This window comes from Anopheles arabiensis, chromosome 3, assembly GCF_016920715.1.
Source record: "Anopheles arabiensis isolate DONGOLA chromosome 3, AaraD3, whole genome shotgun sequence".
NCBI lineage: Eukaryota > Metazoa > Arthropoda > Insecta > Diptera > Culicidae > Anopheles > Anopheles arabiensis.
This window is the reverse complement of record NC_053518.1, coordinates 89,563,811-89,581,062: the sequence shown is the minus strand read 5'-3', so window position 1 is coordinate 89,581,062 and position 17,252 is coordinate 89,563,811. Positions and strand designations below refer to the sequence as shown.

General features: G+C 43.5%; 1 protein-coding gene across 1 annotated transcript; it reads right to left on the bottom strand.

Moving 5' to 3' along the window:
• Positions 1 to 3,684: 3,684 nt before the first annotated feature.
• On the bottom strand, positions 3,685 to 16,490 carry LOC120900934. The gene is made up of 5 exons (XM_040308555.1): positions 15,588 to 16,490; positions 15,091 to 15,489; positions 9,226 to 9,726; positions 6,650 to 6,974; positions 3,685 to 4,178 (listed from the first exon to the last, which is right to left on the bottom strand). The coding sequence occupies exons 1-5, from the start codon at positions 15,762 to 15,764 to the stop codon at positions 4,081 to 4,083; spliced, it is 1,500 nt and encodes a 499-aa protein (XP_040164489.1). The 5' UTR covers positions 15,765 to 16,490; the 3' UTR covers positions 3,685 to 4,080.
• Between the last annotated feature and the right edge of the window lie 762 nt (positions 16,491 to 17,252).

The window sequence follows — 17,252 nt, the reverse complement described above, 5'->3', positions numbered from 1 at the left end:
GATCTCACCAACACTTCCAAACAGGTACAGCCTGACGACACGTACACGCACACCAATGTATCTTTTCCTAAAAATTGTCCGCGTCTAATACAGCATACCCGATAGCAAGCTGAATTTGCACAATATCACACTCAATTGTATGATATTCAACAAAGTATCCTCTAACAGGAACTGTCTTCAAATTATCACCATAGATAATAACAACAAGATAAAACTCCACACGAACAAGGCGCATACAACGAAAGGAACACCTATGAACAACGCATACGATAATGCTCGACTGTTCACAAAGGCGTACGAATGTTCACGAAAGATCACCATAGATCACGATTTTCAAACGATATCCGGTTCGAAGGACCAAAATGTTAATTGAAATAAGCGAAATGATTCAAACTATAATGCGGCACTGTTCGGTGGGTTTTTTACGATGTTTTATTTGCGATCAACTTTCTGCATGTGCTCTGTTCTCGATCTCCTAGCGAACACACACTCACACAACTCTTCGGCTTGTGGTTTGACAGTTCAAAAACGCGGTAATCTGTCAGAGCGCAGGTTGCGTCACTCGGTGGCTGTCAGCGGCCATGATACCAAGCATTCTTAACAGGGTCCGTTATTATTTTTTTCTAAACCATCGTTGTGTCGTTTTTTTTATTTAAATAATTAGTACTCGTCGTCATTGCTTTCGGTTGTTTGTTGTTTGCTCGAAAATGAAGGTCGAAAAAAGGCGTCCACTTAACAGGTAATTAATAGCATTTTTATTTTATTGTTTTTTTTTTTTACAGTCAGCGTTTGTTTTTTTGTCCTGAATGTGATCGCGATGTGATTTTGGGTGTGTGTGAGTGTGTACGTGTGTGCATTTTCACAAAAGTGTTCACCACACCCAATTTCCCCGTTACCTCCGACTCCTTTTGTATCGTATCATTGGTACGGTTCCTCCTGCTTCCTTTTATAGTTTACAGTTTCATTAAAATCAAATACTCTTCCCTCATCTTCCTGTTCTCATTTTTTTGTGGAATAATTTTAATCACTGAAAAATGTACACAAATAACAAGGACCACGTGTGTGCCCCTTTTTGCAAGGAATTTTGCTTCACATGCTTTTATGTAAAACAAACAATACTTTTTCTTTTTGCTTTGCCTTTTTTTACTACTCTTCTCCTCCTATTATCGTCTATACTTTTACTGTTCTTCCTATCGATTGCACCGTGCGTCCTAGTTCGGTAAAACCACGGCTTTAAAAATGCAGCAGGGATAGCTGGCTGGTGGCAAGATGAGCATTACAGGGTTTTCCAGCAGTGCTCATAGCAGTGGGACACTGCACAATGGGCAGTTTAGAACAAATTGCGGGATAAAATTATTTTTGCAGAAATGGTTAGTTTTTTTCGTTTGTAGTAAAGTATTATGATAGTAAATAACATTTTATTTGTAGTTCGCATCCATACCACCAGGTGGCGCTACATAAAATAGTGTTTTAAGGGATCTTTGTTTAGTTTTATTAAATTTGTGTGTTTTTTTTTCTTGTATTATTTGTTGCTAATAGTATAAACCATTTTAAAATATACTGTAATGTTCCATAATGAAGATTAAATAAATAATAATAATAATAATATATAAACAAAACATAATAATTTTGAATAAGATAATTTTTTCTGCATTGTATAGGACAATTGTAGCTAATTCTCGCCACTTTTACTCACAGGTAGTACAAATATTAAAAATTTACACACACAACTTAGGTGGATGCTATTACAAGCTCCTGACGTCTAGTTCACTTTTCTAAAGACATGAATAAAGGCATTTAAATAATTAGATAGAGCAGGTGCATTGAAATAAAGTACTTCCCATATTCGTAATGAAAAGCAGCACATATTGTTTGTCTTTGAATATTCATCCAATACCTTTCCAAGTGCTGTACTGCCTTCAGAAGGGGTAATAAAACTACAAATTCCTTCTTGGTTTTACAACTATCTGAAAAAATCAAAATTGTACGATAGCTACAAACTAAGTATTTACTTCATTTGTAAAGTTAAACCCTGTCTTTGTTTTAGTGCGTGTAGCTACTGATATTGAACTGGTTAACGAATCAGAGGAATACAGCTCATTATACAAAATGTCCTTCTGGATGCATTTTCTTTCTTGCAAAATATTCTTTGTAGCATCTCCCCTCTATCCTTATATTTAGTTTGTCATGAGTTTTGGGAGTTTCTTCTCCCAAAACGCCAATAGATGCTACTGCATTCATAACGTTTTCCTGTTATGCGTATAATTTAAGAATTATTTTCCTTATCTTCTTCTTCTTCTTTGGCTCAACAACCGTTGTCGGTCAAGGCCTGCCTTTACCTCTTGTGGGTTTGGCTTTCAGTGACTAATTATTGATTTCCTACCATAGCAGGATAGTCAATCCTACGTATGGCGGCACGGTCTATTTGGGGCTTGAACCCATGATGGGCATGTTGTTAAGTCGTACGAGTTGCGAGTATTTTCCTTATATCCTTATATATAATCTGCAGTAGGACCAAAAGGTATTTGGTTCTGATTTGCTTCATTATATTTAATGATAAAGTTAGGTTAGAATAGAAATTTACATATTAGATTAGTACATGAGCTGAAACTAAGATACACAGGTTCGTAATTGAAATGAAAGTTGATCAAAAGCACGTAGAATATATTTTTGTAGAATACACGAAATACGCTACACTAGGCACCTATGGAGCCGCCTAGTTACGCATGTGTCTGTTTTTAGAAAAAGTTGATGTGAAAAAACTTCAATAAAATTCGCGTTCGCAAACTTTCGCAGAATATTTCTTCACAGATTGTTAGTATATATATTACACTATGATGTGACATATATGAGACAACGCCACTCTACGCCACTTTTATAATGGCATCAAGTCAAAAGTTAAAATGATGAAAATTTTCAGGTGGTTTCTTCAGTTATTATCGTATATTTTTGCATAAAATTAACTTAGCTCAAAATTTTTCATGTGTTTATAAAGCTGACTAAATATCCTTTATAAAATGTCTAAACTTATCAAAATCGGTTCATATTTGAAAAAGTTACAAAGGTTCAAAGTTTTCCAAAAAAGTGAAAATTTTTCTGCGTTTTTTTAACAAATCTCGACTTTGAGAGGTGTTTTCTAGAGAACCAGAACAGATACAGAGCTCATATTTGGTATTTTTCTTAGTTTAACCCTTAGTATTAAAACCTATTATTTGGAATTGCGCTATTACAAAGTTGATTTTTTGAATTTCATCCCGGCAAATGCCCATTGTGCACTGGATTGGTTCCTTCTTGCGTGAAATGAACTTAATCTAATTGGAATTGGATTCTATATAGCACCCTTGTTGGATAAATCCAATAGAAAGCTACATATGAATTTCACTTCTCATAAGAAAGAGTCCACAAAGAGTCCCACAACTATGATAACCGCCCGGAAAAACCCTGTATTCGCTCCGTGATCACTTGTGACTGATTGTACAACGACGATGGGGGGGGGGGGGGGGGGGGGGGTTTGGTTTCCGTTTTAAATTACATTACAATCTTACTAGAGGTGGTGGTTGCCGTACGTTTGAACACCTACACACAGATGCATTTAAACAGATGAGAGAATGAGTTGACTTTCGGGAGAGTGGGGGGGATTGATTCCTATTGCTTACAATCCTTTTCCACTGTTAGGCAAGGTTACGAAAATGTTTCGAAAAAGTGGAGGGAAAAGAAACCAATTATTTTCCTACTATTCTATCAATTCTTCTCCGCACGCACATCATACGTTCTAGGATTGAAGAGGTACATTTTAAAAATACATTTTCAGTTTCGTTTTTGTATCGTTTGTCTCCGTCTATATCCGTTTCCTTGTACGGTGGCGGCAGCTAACAAAAGCGAACCAAACAAGGAAGGAGCAGGATGATGATGATGGGTTGAGTTGTGTGAAGATAGAGGAAGAAGCGGGGCTGGTGGTGTCCCACAACACGGCCAATGGCACCAGTCCAGACCAAGAGTGGAACGACGAACAGGCACACGACGACGACGACACACACGAGATGCGCAAGCGAGCTTCAGTTGACACCCGGGGGCGCCCCCTTAAGTAATAGGCACCTTGACGGGTTCTTCCTCACCCGGGCCGAAGATGAGCGCACTGAGAGCGAACAGCAGGAACACAACACCACCAATGAGGGTAACTGCAAAGAGAGAGAGAGAGATGAGAGGTAGGGGAAAAGGTGAATGTTTGGTATGATTAGCTAAAAATGAATAGTTTGAATTAAACGTTGTTAGAGAATCCTATTGTTAGAGATTTGTGAGTGGGCCATTTTAATGAATGTCTTACATTCGACAAACGGCCCACTTAGGTGTGGCACTCATTTGTTCCCTTAAAAACGGGCAAAAACGAGCAATTAAATACTTCTCCACTTGCTTCACTTTGCTTTTAAAGAGATTTTAATCCAATCTACGAACGGTGATTTGATTCAAATGGAACAACAATCCCTCTCCTAGCGGAAGGTCTATTGCGCCGCACCTCTCTATCAGTAATCGGTGCAATGGGCACGATCTGTTCGCTAAACAGGTTAGTCGGCGTGCTTGGTCGTCACGCGCAACGCAGTTTCAGCAGCTTGAAATGAACGCCACGAGCTTGGCATTAATGATATTCGGATGGAATCTGTAGTAGGCTATGACTACCAAAACAGTTGATTTTGCCTCAGCAGAATTTCGCTTCCTAGGCATAGTAGCCTATGCCTTCTTTAGTAATAAATCAGTTCATAGTTAACCACCAAACGAGCAAGTTGGCTTTCATTTGCTCTCCGTGTGAATTGTAACAGAATCGATTATGTTGAAGGTGTGCCACACGAAACAGTACCAACTGGCATCATTCTAAGAGCTGTGCCCGATCATCATCATCAATTCTGGGACACGGAAGGTTACGATACTGCTTCGATGCCCCGGGAAGGTCCTTCCATTGGTGTTCTTTTTTCTGATCCATTGTTTCTACTACCACTTGATCGTCGTATATCGATACCACTCGACGTTGTTGTTCATTTACTGTATAATCGGTCCTGCGTTCATGTGATTAGAGCTGCCCGTTGAGCTCTCAATCATCAAATAGATAAATAAATATAGTCCCAGCTTCGTCCGTCGCGACAGGTTCTTTGAGGTGAACTGATTTTTCAGGCTGTAGAATGACCGGTTGGCAGCCAGCATCCTTGCATGCAACTCAGCTTGCATACGATTGTCGTTGCTGACCTTTGACCTAAGATAGGTGAAATCTCAATAATTTTGGTACGTCACGCCTACGTTTGGAGTTGTTATTGGTAGGGTCGCTGATGTTGCCAGTTTGGTCTTTGCCTGGTTTATCTGCAGTCCGAGGATCTCTGCCACCTGCTTGATCCCTTGGTAAGCTTCAGCGACATAGGAGAGCCCCAGACCAATGATGTCTATATCATCAGCGTATGCCAGGATCTGGGTTGACTTATAGAAGATGGTTCCCGTAGTCTCCACCCTCGAGTCACGGATGGCCCTCTCTAGCGCCAAGTTGAATAGGAGACAGGCGAGCCCGTCCCCCTGGCGCAGACCCATGATGGTAGCAAAAGGTCCTGAGAGTTTTCCATCCACCCTCACCTGGCAAGTGACGTTGGTCATAGTCATTCTAACTAGTCTTATCTGTTTGGCCGAGCCCATAGCGTCTTATTCCAAAAGAGCCCATAGCGTCTTATAGTTTTACTCTGGTTGTGCTATCATATGCGGTTTTAAAGTCAATGAAGAGATGGTATGTATCGTGTCTGTATTCAGCCATCTTCTCCAAGATCTGCCGCATGGTGAATCCTCTTTGATGCGGGACAAGACGATCCTGAAGGATCAGGGAGAGTATTTTATAGGCGGTATTCAAGACCGTAATACCCCTGTAGTTAACCCACATTAACGAAATATTAATTGCACTATCAATAATGCGTCAGAGGACAAACTTGACACCTCTGTCAGTCGAACTCTAGCCGTGATGGCCAAAAAAAGTGAAGCAACTTCGTTTGTGGACGTCGTATAAGCCTGTTCTGGCATTTACAACATCTATTGGACACTATTGGACAACAATCAGAGCATCGAAGAAACGCCTTGAGGTTCCGATGAGCGACTTGAGGTACCAAAGGTGGTCCGACCTCAGGAAGCAGAAATCGCGTCCACAGGGATTCACAGCGGTTTCAAGCAATGACGCCAACAACTCAGTGCTATCATTTCAGGCGTATTTCGGCAGAATTTCGGTAGCACATTGGCCCCGATATTCCGATATTTCGATTACATTTCGGCCCTGGAAAAAATACATCCAAAGTTAGAGTACTTCATAAAATGTGACGCAATGTGACCTACGTTAATTTTTTGGCCGAAATCAATAAGTCAAGCCATTTTTCGGTGCCATTTGTAATCGCCTTGTCGTGGCTGCTGTCTAGACAAAATTGGATTTGGTGCTAATCGTGCGAGTCCAACCGAAAAGGCTCTATGCCCTATTTTGTGAGTACAGAGAGCACCACACAAGACACTCAATGAAGCCCTATTGCAGGTGTGCAAAAACCCAAACGCTTTGAATCTGCGCCTTGCGAGGAGATTCTCAAGCATTTAACGAAGACCTATATTCGTAGACAAATCTAAGAAAAAAGAGCACACTTACCAGTACGGACGGAAATACGCTGGGCGATCATGCGCCCGCCAATCACAGCCAGTCCGGTGCAGATCGAGTGTCCGATGATGCCGCCCGCGATCACACCGTACACGTTTTCGCGCGCGCTCAGTATGACGGTGGTCAGCTGGGACCGGTCGCCCCACTCGGCGACGAACGTCATCGTGAACGCTTGCATGAAGATGCGCAGCAGCAGCTTCAGCGCACTGTTGTTGCTGTTGCGGCCCCGGCCCGTCCCCCGCCGGCCGCTGGTGGAGGCGCCCGATTCCGCATCCTGAGACATCAGACTGCCGCCCGCGTTCGCTTCCCGTTCCAGCTGTGTTCGAGGTGAATGGGGGAAAATAAGGGAAATGGGCGTTAATTGTATTCTTTAGTAAGTGGTTGTATCGGTCTGAAGGTAACACGGTCCCAAGAGAAAGAGAATTGCACAAAAAAAAATAGGAATTCCAATTCAAGCTGTTGTTGTTGTAGTGGACGCCCTCGTTCAATGTGTGGTGGGGTTTGCTTGTGAGCTACTACACTTCGTGTACGTGAAAGAGGCTACAGCACATAAATACGTGAGTTGGTAGTTGAATTTTGTTTACTTTGTGTGTTCAATAATTCTGAAGAACATCGAATAATTCTTTTTCCCCTAATTGGGTGAGGTGTAGAGTTTGTCTTGGAAGTGGTTCGTGCAGGGTTTGCAAGTGATTATGCATGAGGTTCTACCATTCCAAATCATGTAGGAAGTTTGTATGAGATGATGAATACAGAAGGAAGACATGCGCCACGGTGTGTAGAAACACAAATGCTCAGGAAGGGTAGTGCATCTTACAATGTTTGCCACAACAAAGCAAATAGAACATACATTGGATGGATGGATCACATATGAATAACATACGAACAAAGACAATCGTTAGTTTGTTATTTTAAATGAAATGAATAGGAAGAAGTAATACAACGAAAACATGAAAACAAAATGATTGACTTTGAAACAAACATATTTAAGAAATACGGGTTTTTTGGTTGTTTCTCGAAACATTTTGTTGTTTCCTCACAGTTTGTTGGTTCGTTCCCACGATTTACTGGACGTTTGCCAGAAAGTTATTTTCCAATTGGATTGTATTGATTTCCAACTGGATCGTGGTAACGTACCATAAGTCTATGGGAAATAATGCATATACTATGTACTATAGTATGATGGGACGAAAATCTTATCGTGCAGAATTATGTTTGTTTTCACTTTGATCGGTCAGCCAATTTATTCATTTATTTTAGAAAAGAGTGAAAAATATTTAAAAAAATTGTCATAAGTTCAAACATAAACAAGATAGAACTTCATAGCGATATCTAATTTTGATTCACTTTCATCTAAATATTATGGTACAGAGACTATCAAAAATGAAGCTAAAGGTTATTGCAAACCAGTTTTATGAAAACTATCCACGGATAAAATATGCAAAAATAATATAAATACGTAAATCGATGATAAACTAGAAATATAACCTATGAAAAACAGCAACAGCGGGAGCTAAACAAAAAACCAACTTTAAACAATTAAAAATAGGCGCACAAAAGGAACATACTAAAACAAGAAAAGCTGAAAAAGCAACAAAAAAAACACAACAACAATATCTAAACAGCGCACTCTAAAACAAACCCGATCAGAACAAATCAAACAACACAACAAAACCGACAACGAACAAAAGTGGAGACGTACAACGAACGTATCAGCGAATGCCCGGGCGCGACGGATAGCGCGATAAATCAACCAACACTCCCAACCCAACTGACGGAACGAAGGAGGAGCGAAGGAAAGTGACAGCCGAAAGGGAAAGGCGTATCGACTTGCTGTGTATCGTCACAAAGCAAGAAGTTTAATTTTGTTTGTTGTTCGTAAAATAAAACAGCATAACAGGTTGCTTAAATAAATTACGAAACAAGGAGTACACTTTTCTTCTCCTGCCCGCATCGTTACCAAGACATCAAAAGGTACGTAAAGAGCTGAAAAGTCATTATGGCGATGATAAGAAAAAAAAATAGGAAAAATAGATAAATAATGTAAGAAACCACAGGAAAAAATAAGAGAAAGCAAAAAATGCAACAATAGTTAGAAACAAGGAAAAAAAACTATAAAATAGAAGAGGATGAAAACACAACAAAACAGAAAACAAGGAAATGAGAAAAGCAGATAGAAACGATCAAAAGAGCTTGTGTGCGGCGGAATATAGTAGGCATGGAGATCGTAGCGTTGGTGTGTGAGTGTGTGTGAGGAAGCATATTTTCCAATTGGTGTTTGGGTGGTTGAAGTGTTTATCTTAAAAAAAAGATGATAAACCAAGTCTTTGGTGGATGTTTTCTTTGTCTTGTGACATTTGCTCTCCCTGTGCCCCTCTGTGAGAGCATTACGTGTCTGTGTATGTTTGTGTGAGCGTACACTTGTTGGCAGGGGGAACAACAAACCAAACAAAAACAAAACGAAAAGCGCACTGGGCCTGGACTCAGCAAGCGTTGATTGAGTGTGGAGTAGGGGGTGGGAGGGTGTTGGGGGAAAGGGTAGCGCCCGTTTGCCCGATACTTGTGCTAACCATTTTCGCTGCGGACCCGTTGGCGGTCGCAGTAGCCACTGTCAGCGAAGTGGAGCTGCTGCCCGCCTGCGAATCCGCCACCGTCCGAAGCCGCTGCCTCTGTTCGCCCCGCTCTCCGCCACCGTCCAGCAGTAGCACCGTCTTGCCTGCGCCCTCTCCTTCGCCGCCCTGTTGGGCAACGCCGTCACTCTCGGTGGTCGGCAGCTTCGCGCCACCGTCGGCAGTTGAGATTCCCGGTTTGCTGCCAGCGCCCGGCCCGACGGCACCGGTCAGCTGGGTGGCGGACGCGGACAGCCGCAGCGTCCCGCCGGAAGACATGGTCGTGTGGTGGCCGCCCGCCTGCGGTTCGACCAGCGAATGGATGGAGCCATGGTTGTTGGGGCCGTGCTGCCGGCGGGGCAAGATGTCGGACGCCTTCGATCGCGGCTGCCCTTCCTCCCCGTCGCTGAGCGGGACGAGCTCGACCGTTTCCTTGCGGCTGCCGCTCATGGAACGGGCGAGCTGTATTTCGTTGCCGGTGTTGTTGTGGTTGTTATTGGTCCAATAAATGCAGCGGGAAGGCCGGGAACACGCGTGGAGAAGGGATTTTACGAAAGTGAGAAGATTTTATGTTTTTTTTTTAAATAAGAGAGAGAGAATAACAATGAATGGGGGGACACAGAGGTCAAAAGAGATGAAAAAAACGGGGTAAATGGGGCTCAAGCTCGCTTTTCGTACCGAGGGGAAAGAGAAACAACAGACAACTGTGAACGGTCGAGTTTTCTTATCATGAATGTGAAATAATCGGTAATACGAGAAAAGAAAGAAGAAAACTTAAAATTAAATGAAAACATGGTAAAGAAAAGTAAGCAAACGAGAGAAAAGTGCAAACAGAGACGCAGTAATTCACGAAAAGAAGAACGTTTTGGGAAGACAGAGAGAGAGAGAGAGTGAGAGAAATTAGTAATAGTGCAGAAGAAAAAGCTTTTGTGTAGCTATTTTTAGCGCGTATTAGTTGCGAATGAAGCGAATAATGGTCGAATGAAGTCAGCGCGCGTTTTTAGCTGCTTTGACAGGAGATTCCCATACTTGAGAGAGGGATTTGAGACACATTCACCAGGACATCATAGGTCTCGAAATTGAGTTGCATAGTAGTGATGGGCGGGTTGACCCAAACATTCCGAGTCGTAGCCATCCGTAATTAAAAAAAAAAGAGTTCGATGGCATTAAAGTATGTTTTAATAGTTATTCTAAATGAAATTGTCGGTTAAATCTCCTCCGCCATCTTCAACGTTACATCTACAGGACGCATTGCATCCAACCGTCGAAAAGGACCAATGGACAGCGCGAAATTCACTTAAGGTAAGGTAGGCAAAATATATAAAAATAGGCCAACCGATTGGTCCTATGTAAACAGCAATCTTTTGTGAAAATTATGCGCAAAGGACGCAAAAAATACACTACCCAAACTTTCTACAATTCCCGGCAGAGGGCGACATAGAAGCAATTAAGTGAACATAAGTGCCTGATGTGCCGATCGGAACTTATCTTCTCAAATTACCTAAAATATTGGATCTGAAACTACAACGACATCTTTCGCCGGTTGCCTAACAAATAAATAAAAGCCAAATTAAAGGGTTCTCCACGATTTCTCATAACTGGGCGACACTTTATTAACTCTTTCTTTCGTGAAATGAACTTAATGTAATTGGGAATTGGACTCTCCAGCAGCCTTGTTGGACAAATCCAATAGGAATTTTCAAGGAGCTTGTCCAAAAAGGATGGCATATAGTCCAATTTCCAACACATGAAGTTCACTTCCAATAGGAAAGAGTCAAAGAAGTGTCCCACAACTATGAGAGCCCCTGGAAAACCCTGTAAGATGAGATCCGGTTCCAAAAAAGGATGAAAGAAGTCCAGATGAAGTCATTAACAGTTGCATCTCACTTTTGGCCATCGCATCGCTGCTTGTATCCAGATCAAGCTTATAAAACCATCATCTAGTTGCATGCATAATTGCATGCATAACAAATACTATAATTTGTTAAAATCATTTCTATAAGAAATTTAAGAATTTTAACTATTACGAGATGGTTTAATTACTAGCTTGATCTCTGTGACTTCAACACCTACTTAAGTTATTTTCGCTCTCATGCTATTTACTTTCATCCTTCCTAATCGCTCTGTATGCTTCCTTTTTTTCAATATATTGTTAGTTCTTACTATTTCTACATTTTCAAATTACTGTAATTATATCTTATTTAAGACGCACAGATTCCTTAGTCCTTGCTGATAGATTGTTTAATTCATCATTTATTACCCTAAAAAAGCTAAAAACTGGCAAACAAAAGTATAATCGTGAAGTTTAATTAACCATTTTCATTCCTAACACATTCCCAAATTGAAATAAATGAATCTATTAAATACATATCACACAAATCAAAACGATCAACAAACAAGTTCTATTGTAAGATCGGCCCTACAAGGTGGCACAAGAGATAAAACCACCGACAAACCGACGTGACACTTCGAACAAAATGAGCTTCAAAAGTTGTCTCCTTATTTCAAATGAAAATACGTTAAACACTAGCGCCATCTCTATAATGATTCGCTTACTACACTGACACAACGGAGGAACTGCTAAAACCCCTTTTTGTTTTTCTCCGCAAATTCCAATGCGCATTGTTTTATTCACTTCTCACATCTTTTGCATTGATTTGGAAACTTATAAAATGATTTTCCTGGGTGTTTTGTCCAAAAATTCTCACAAAATCTTGCCTAACACTTCCTCCGCCGTTTGTCCTTGGAAAAGTTGTTTACATCGAAGCAGCAGTGAACAGAGCTTACTTTGACAGAAGTGATCGCCTCACATGCAAATGACAGTACTTTCGTGTGGGACACTTTTGTAACGCCAGTGTCACGTCGGTTTGTCGGTGATAAAACCCCATCTTCACACGCGTGTTTGATTCGTGGCCCATTTTTGTCGCCTCCCACCCAACTTATTGTCTTATGTTAATATTTGTCCCCTGATAATAGCCGCATGTGACTCACGCAAGGAAAGATAGTGTGAGGAGTAGTAGCAAAAGCGAGCAAGCCACAGTAATGAACGGCTGCAACACACGGCCGATGAGGCTGTTAGGCTGGCGCGCTGTTGTTAAAGACAGAGAGCGAGAGCATTTATGGGACAGGAAATTATTTCCACCGAGTGTGTTGCATTTATCGTTTTCAAGGGCACACAGCAGTAGCAGCAACAGCACCGGCGGTGGCATATTCCGCTCCACACCCGATGGGCAGGTCTTCGAGGGGGGTTCGAGGCAAGGGAATAATTAACGGAACAGTTGTAACATCGGCGGACGCCGGCTATTAGATTGTGTTTTTGTTTTAATTGCTATTGTGAACAGAAAGAGTGTCTAAAATTGTCTCGTACGCTTGAAAAGGAATGGGCAAAAGGAAAGGCGAAAAAGAAACAAAAGAAGCAGCAAAGAAATAAAAGCAAATACATAAGGGAATAAATCAAATAAAAGGGAAGCATCTCAATTGTAATGCAATCGTAACAGGCCAACTGTTCAAAGCGTTCATTCCAGACGACATTGTAGTGTCCATCGTCGAACAATGGGAACAAATAGGCAGATAAGATTATACACGCCATCCACGAACAAACGGCTTCTGGCCGAACGAACGCACCACGTGTGTGCGCGATTGCATTTGCAGCATAGAAAGCATTGGCAGCATAACTACCGTAACACCATCATGCGTTACTGTGGGCTTCGTGATTCACCAGCAGTCGCATTAGCCTCATCGTCCGTGAGGTGGTTAATGTGCGTCCGATCCCGTCGTTATCGACCATGTGTATCTCGGAACACGCAGCCCCGCCAGCGACTACGTGAGCGATAAAGTCGTTCATAAATCGGGTGGAGGAATCGAAGGAACAATCGGGCACAATCAGAGCCCGCCACACACTCATACACACACAAAACAAATATCAATGACAAACTTGACACCGGTGTCCCGATGATGCAGTGGTGTGGTTTGTCACAGGAGGACAGCTGTGTTTTATCACGCCAATGAGCTCACGGGAAGCACATTTTTACGCATCGACACATCGACACAAAACAACGCAGCAAGTGCATTGCGGATCGATAAAGTGCGCGGTACGATAATCGTCTGTTCCCATAGCAACAACAGCAACGGGGGATATCTGGTTGAAATCGACGCTTAATTACTCGTGCAGCATATTTCCATAGCAAAGAGATGTCGTTTGGAATGCGCAAACAATTTAAAACATTTCATTTAGAATTCAATTACAATACTAATTGCAGTCAAACTGCTTGCAACAGACGACCAAGCCTAAACTTAACACTATAGAGCAGTGATGTGCTCTCTGGGGCGTACCCACGACTCCATTCCGCCTCCGACATTTGTTAGTCTGATTTCGACTCCGGCCAAATTGGAACTACTAGATCCACCCGGAGTCAGAGTCGGCCAGAGTCGGCCAGAGTTGTTCGAGCCGTCGAAGTTGTCCGGAGTCGGCCAGAGTCGATCGGAGTCGGAGTCATTCAGAGTCGTCTAGAATCTGTCTAGAGGCATTTCAATTCGTTGTGGTTCATTTGTCTTTCACTTTGCGCGTGCACTTCGTGTAGCAAAACAAAAGCCTGTTTTGAAGGCGTCGGCTGCTCCGAATGACTCCGGACAATTCCAAACGACTCCGAACGACTCCGGACGACTCCGGGTCAATCTTAATGAATCCAAATTGTTCCAGATAACTCCAAACGACTCCTGACAACTCCGGACGACAATGCAAGGAATAATGCAGAGCGAACCTACCATCCGGAGTCGATTCCGTATTTATCAGAATCCGAATGGAGTCCACTCCGGATTTTTGCCAACTTTACCCATCACTACTGTAGAGCACGTAAACGTTTTTTTTTAATATTTTTCCATCAAACAGTTTTTATCTTCTGAACTGTTTAACAACCGTTGCTTACAAATCCTGGACAGCTACACGTCCAAACAGAACGATTTATAGCGTGAACGAAAGATTACAGCGGCTCCTGAGATCTCTCCCTGGGCCGCACGAGGGAGGAGGAATCACCAAACCGCCCGCTGTTCACCAAAATTATCACCTTCCCCCCCACCCTGGCAGGAGGTTAATTAATTCGACTGAACCGGAACATACGCAAGCGGAATAGGAGGAGTGTTTGTGAGTGAGTGTGTATAGGAAACGAGTCAAATCAAGTATGCGTGTTTGTATGTACGTGTACGGCGCGGTAGGTCAGGGCCGTCCGAGATCAGATCAGTAAAGCACAGAAGCAACTGAAGAATTAAACTTTTAAAAATAAACCGCGTGCTTAAACCATCAAACAACGCAGCCAGACAGGCAGACACAGGGCATACTGATAACACACAGAGGGAAGGCTGATGCCAATTCCGTACGCTCCTAACGCGTGGGGTTAATGGCACTCTTGTGCCTCTTCTCGCTTGCACTCCAAGCAAACAAACTAAACCGTAAAGAAATAAAGTAAACGAACGTCCATACAAAGGATGCACAGCGAAAACACATACACGAAATCTATATCAATCTCGGGAGGAAGAGCTAAATGAGGGGAGTGGTATTTAGCTACATTGGGTGAAATAAAACATTACAACCTAATTCGTAGGATGATGAATGCTACATTTACCCGACACGGTACTTTGATGCTCTAACGAATCCCCTTTTTGTTAGAATTTTGCGAACAACTGTGTAACCAGGCCGACAACGAAACATCAAACACCGAAACATCCCCCCAAACAAAAAAGGAACAACACCCCCCGGAGTAAAGGGTGAGCAAAAGGGTCGATGGATGGATGGATGGGAGGATGGGACGGAACGGAGCGCGATGGACCTACCTCGTCTTCGCGCTTTCGCAGATCGGACTGCACCTCCTCCAGCTCCTCGGCCGCACCGGTCGCCGACATGTGGTACCCGTCGTACAGCATCTTCAGCCCGAACAGGGCGAACAGCGCGGTCGAGATGTAGAACGTGTAGACGCGCGGTATGATCGTGGCCGCGATGCCGAACAGCACCGACAGCACGGTCATGAGGGCGAGCGCGGCAATGGCGCCGGCGAACACGGTCAGCCGCGGGTGCCGCATCGCCATGATCGCCGCAATGAAGAACGTTTTGTCGCCCAGCTCGGACACGATAATCACCATGAAGGAGGCGGCGAACGCGTGCACGAACCCGATATCGGACGAGAGCAGTCCCTTGCCCTCGGTCGGCGCGCTGCTGCTGCCGTCCGGGGAGAGCTAGAGAGGAGTAGAGAGGAGGTGGAGCTCGTTAGTATGACGCAAACAATAGGTACAGCAGTAGGAGCCCTACACACACCGCTCACACACACACTTACCCCATCCACCTCAGTCACGACGGAGATGTCCTCCTGCGGCATCTTGTCCGCCCCTATGCCGGCTGTATCGAGCATGCACACCAGTATCAGGTAGAAGACGCACACGTACATGCAGTGCACCAGCCGCTGGGCGATGTTCCGCAGCACGAACTTGTTCATTACACTTTTTCCGGACATTTTGGTGGCTGGCGCGGGGGACACTACGTCACTCGGAGCTTGCTCTAGCTGACACTTTACTAGTTAAATCAATACGAGGCGAGGACGTAATGGATTGGGGAAAATCAATTTCCTGCCCACAACCAACCTAAGCAAGCTGTGTGCGTTGCTGTGTGGGTAATAGGGGGAAGGGGAGATTGTTGATTCCGTGCGGCCTCCTCTCGTGTGGACGAGACTGCGTACAATGGACAACACACTTTCACACAAAGCTTTTCTTTCACGCACGCACACACACACAAACTCCGAGTTCCGTGACACGGTGGACGATGTCGGTGGATGATGATGTGGATTCGATTCGCTCTTGCCGTAGACTGACGCGAGTCCGACACAGTGCAACCCAAAAGAGGACACCTTTTTCTTGCTTCCAATCTTCGTTCGACCCCTTCACGATCCACGCACGTACGCTTACACCCGGACCCGATGGTAAAAATAACTGATACGCGACGCGTTTATCGTTCTCCAATTGTCAGTTCGAGCCACGGGTACAACACGGCACGGGTAGCCACGGCGAGCACGGGGAGGTCCGCGACGACGGCGACGTCTCAAGCTGACCACGGAAAGTGTGCAAACAAGTGTGTTGAGAGCGGTGCGCTGGAAAGGGGAAGCCAGCCAGCTGGGGGGAAACGCGTGGACAACTGTTTTTGTTCTTTTTCCCCCTTTGACAGCAACCCGTGCTGCCAAACAACGGTTGGAAGGGCTTTCACAGTGGGAATACGCGAATACCTAAAATGCTTGACATTTTGTGCTGATAAGTAAGTCTTTTGTAGTTAAAGGTAGAACAAACATGACAAAATATCATAATTTACTTAGAAAATATTTAAAAAAAAACTCTTACCAACGAGCTGCGGGAAAGCGTTAAAAGTAAATTGCAAAGTAGCAGCAGACACACAGCAGATTCCCAAGCAACAAAACTCGTCGAACAGCGTTGGCATTTCATTAACTGCTTGTCAACAAGCGTTTGCGGTCGCACCGAAAGTAGAGCGGCTAGTATTGCACTATTTCTACACTCTATCTATACGAGCTACCCGAGGTCAACCAGAGCCGCCTGAAACCATTCGGAATCGCAAAAAATCGTCGAAACGGTCGAAATATCCCAAATCGGTTAGAGCTTGGTACTTGTTCCAACGCAGCATATCGCAACGCATTGCGTTACGCAAGCTGGTATCCTAAGTACCACAAATTCACTAAACGACCACTAAACGGGTTCTAAACGACTCAAGCTCTCTACCTAAACGGAACATAGAAAGACTTCGTTTAGCAGACGGCAAACGACTCATGCATTCTAAAAAAACAAAAACAAGCTCGTGGCGCCTTCTGTTGTTGGGATACCCAACCAGTATAGCGTTTTTCTCGCTTTGAGAGCTTTCGTCTTCCGCGCTCTGTACTGTTATATGGTTTCGCATTGAAGTTATGCACTGCTAGAACTAGAACGACGATACGATTGTTTAG

What these genes read in the sequence shown, in the direction of transcription:
- LOC120900934 (XM_040308555.1), bottom strand. Translation starts at nt 15,764, where the DNA reads ATGTCCGGAAAAAGTGTAATGAACAAGTTCGTGCTGCGGAACATCGCC. An exon ending in TGCGAAAGCGCGAAGACGAG is followed by an intron (nt 9,727 to 15,090) that starts GTAGGTCCATCG and finishes AACGAAATACAG; the next exon opens with CTCGCCCGTTCCATGAGCGG. An exon ending in ACGGGTCCGCAGCGAAAATG is followed by an intron (nt 6,975 to 9,225) that starts GTTAGCACAAGT and finishes CCTCGAACACAG; the next exon opens with CTGGAACGGGAAGCGAACGC.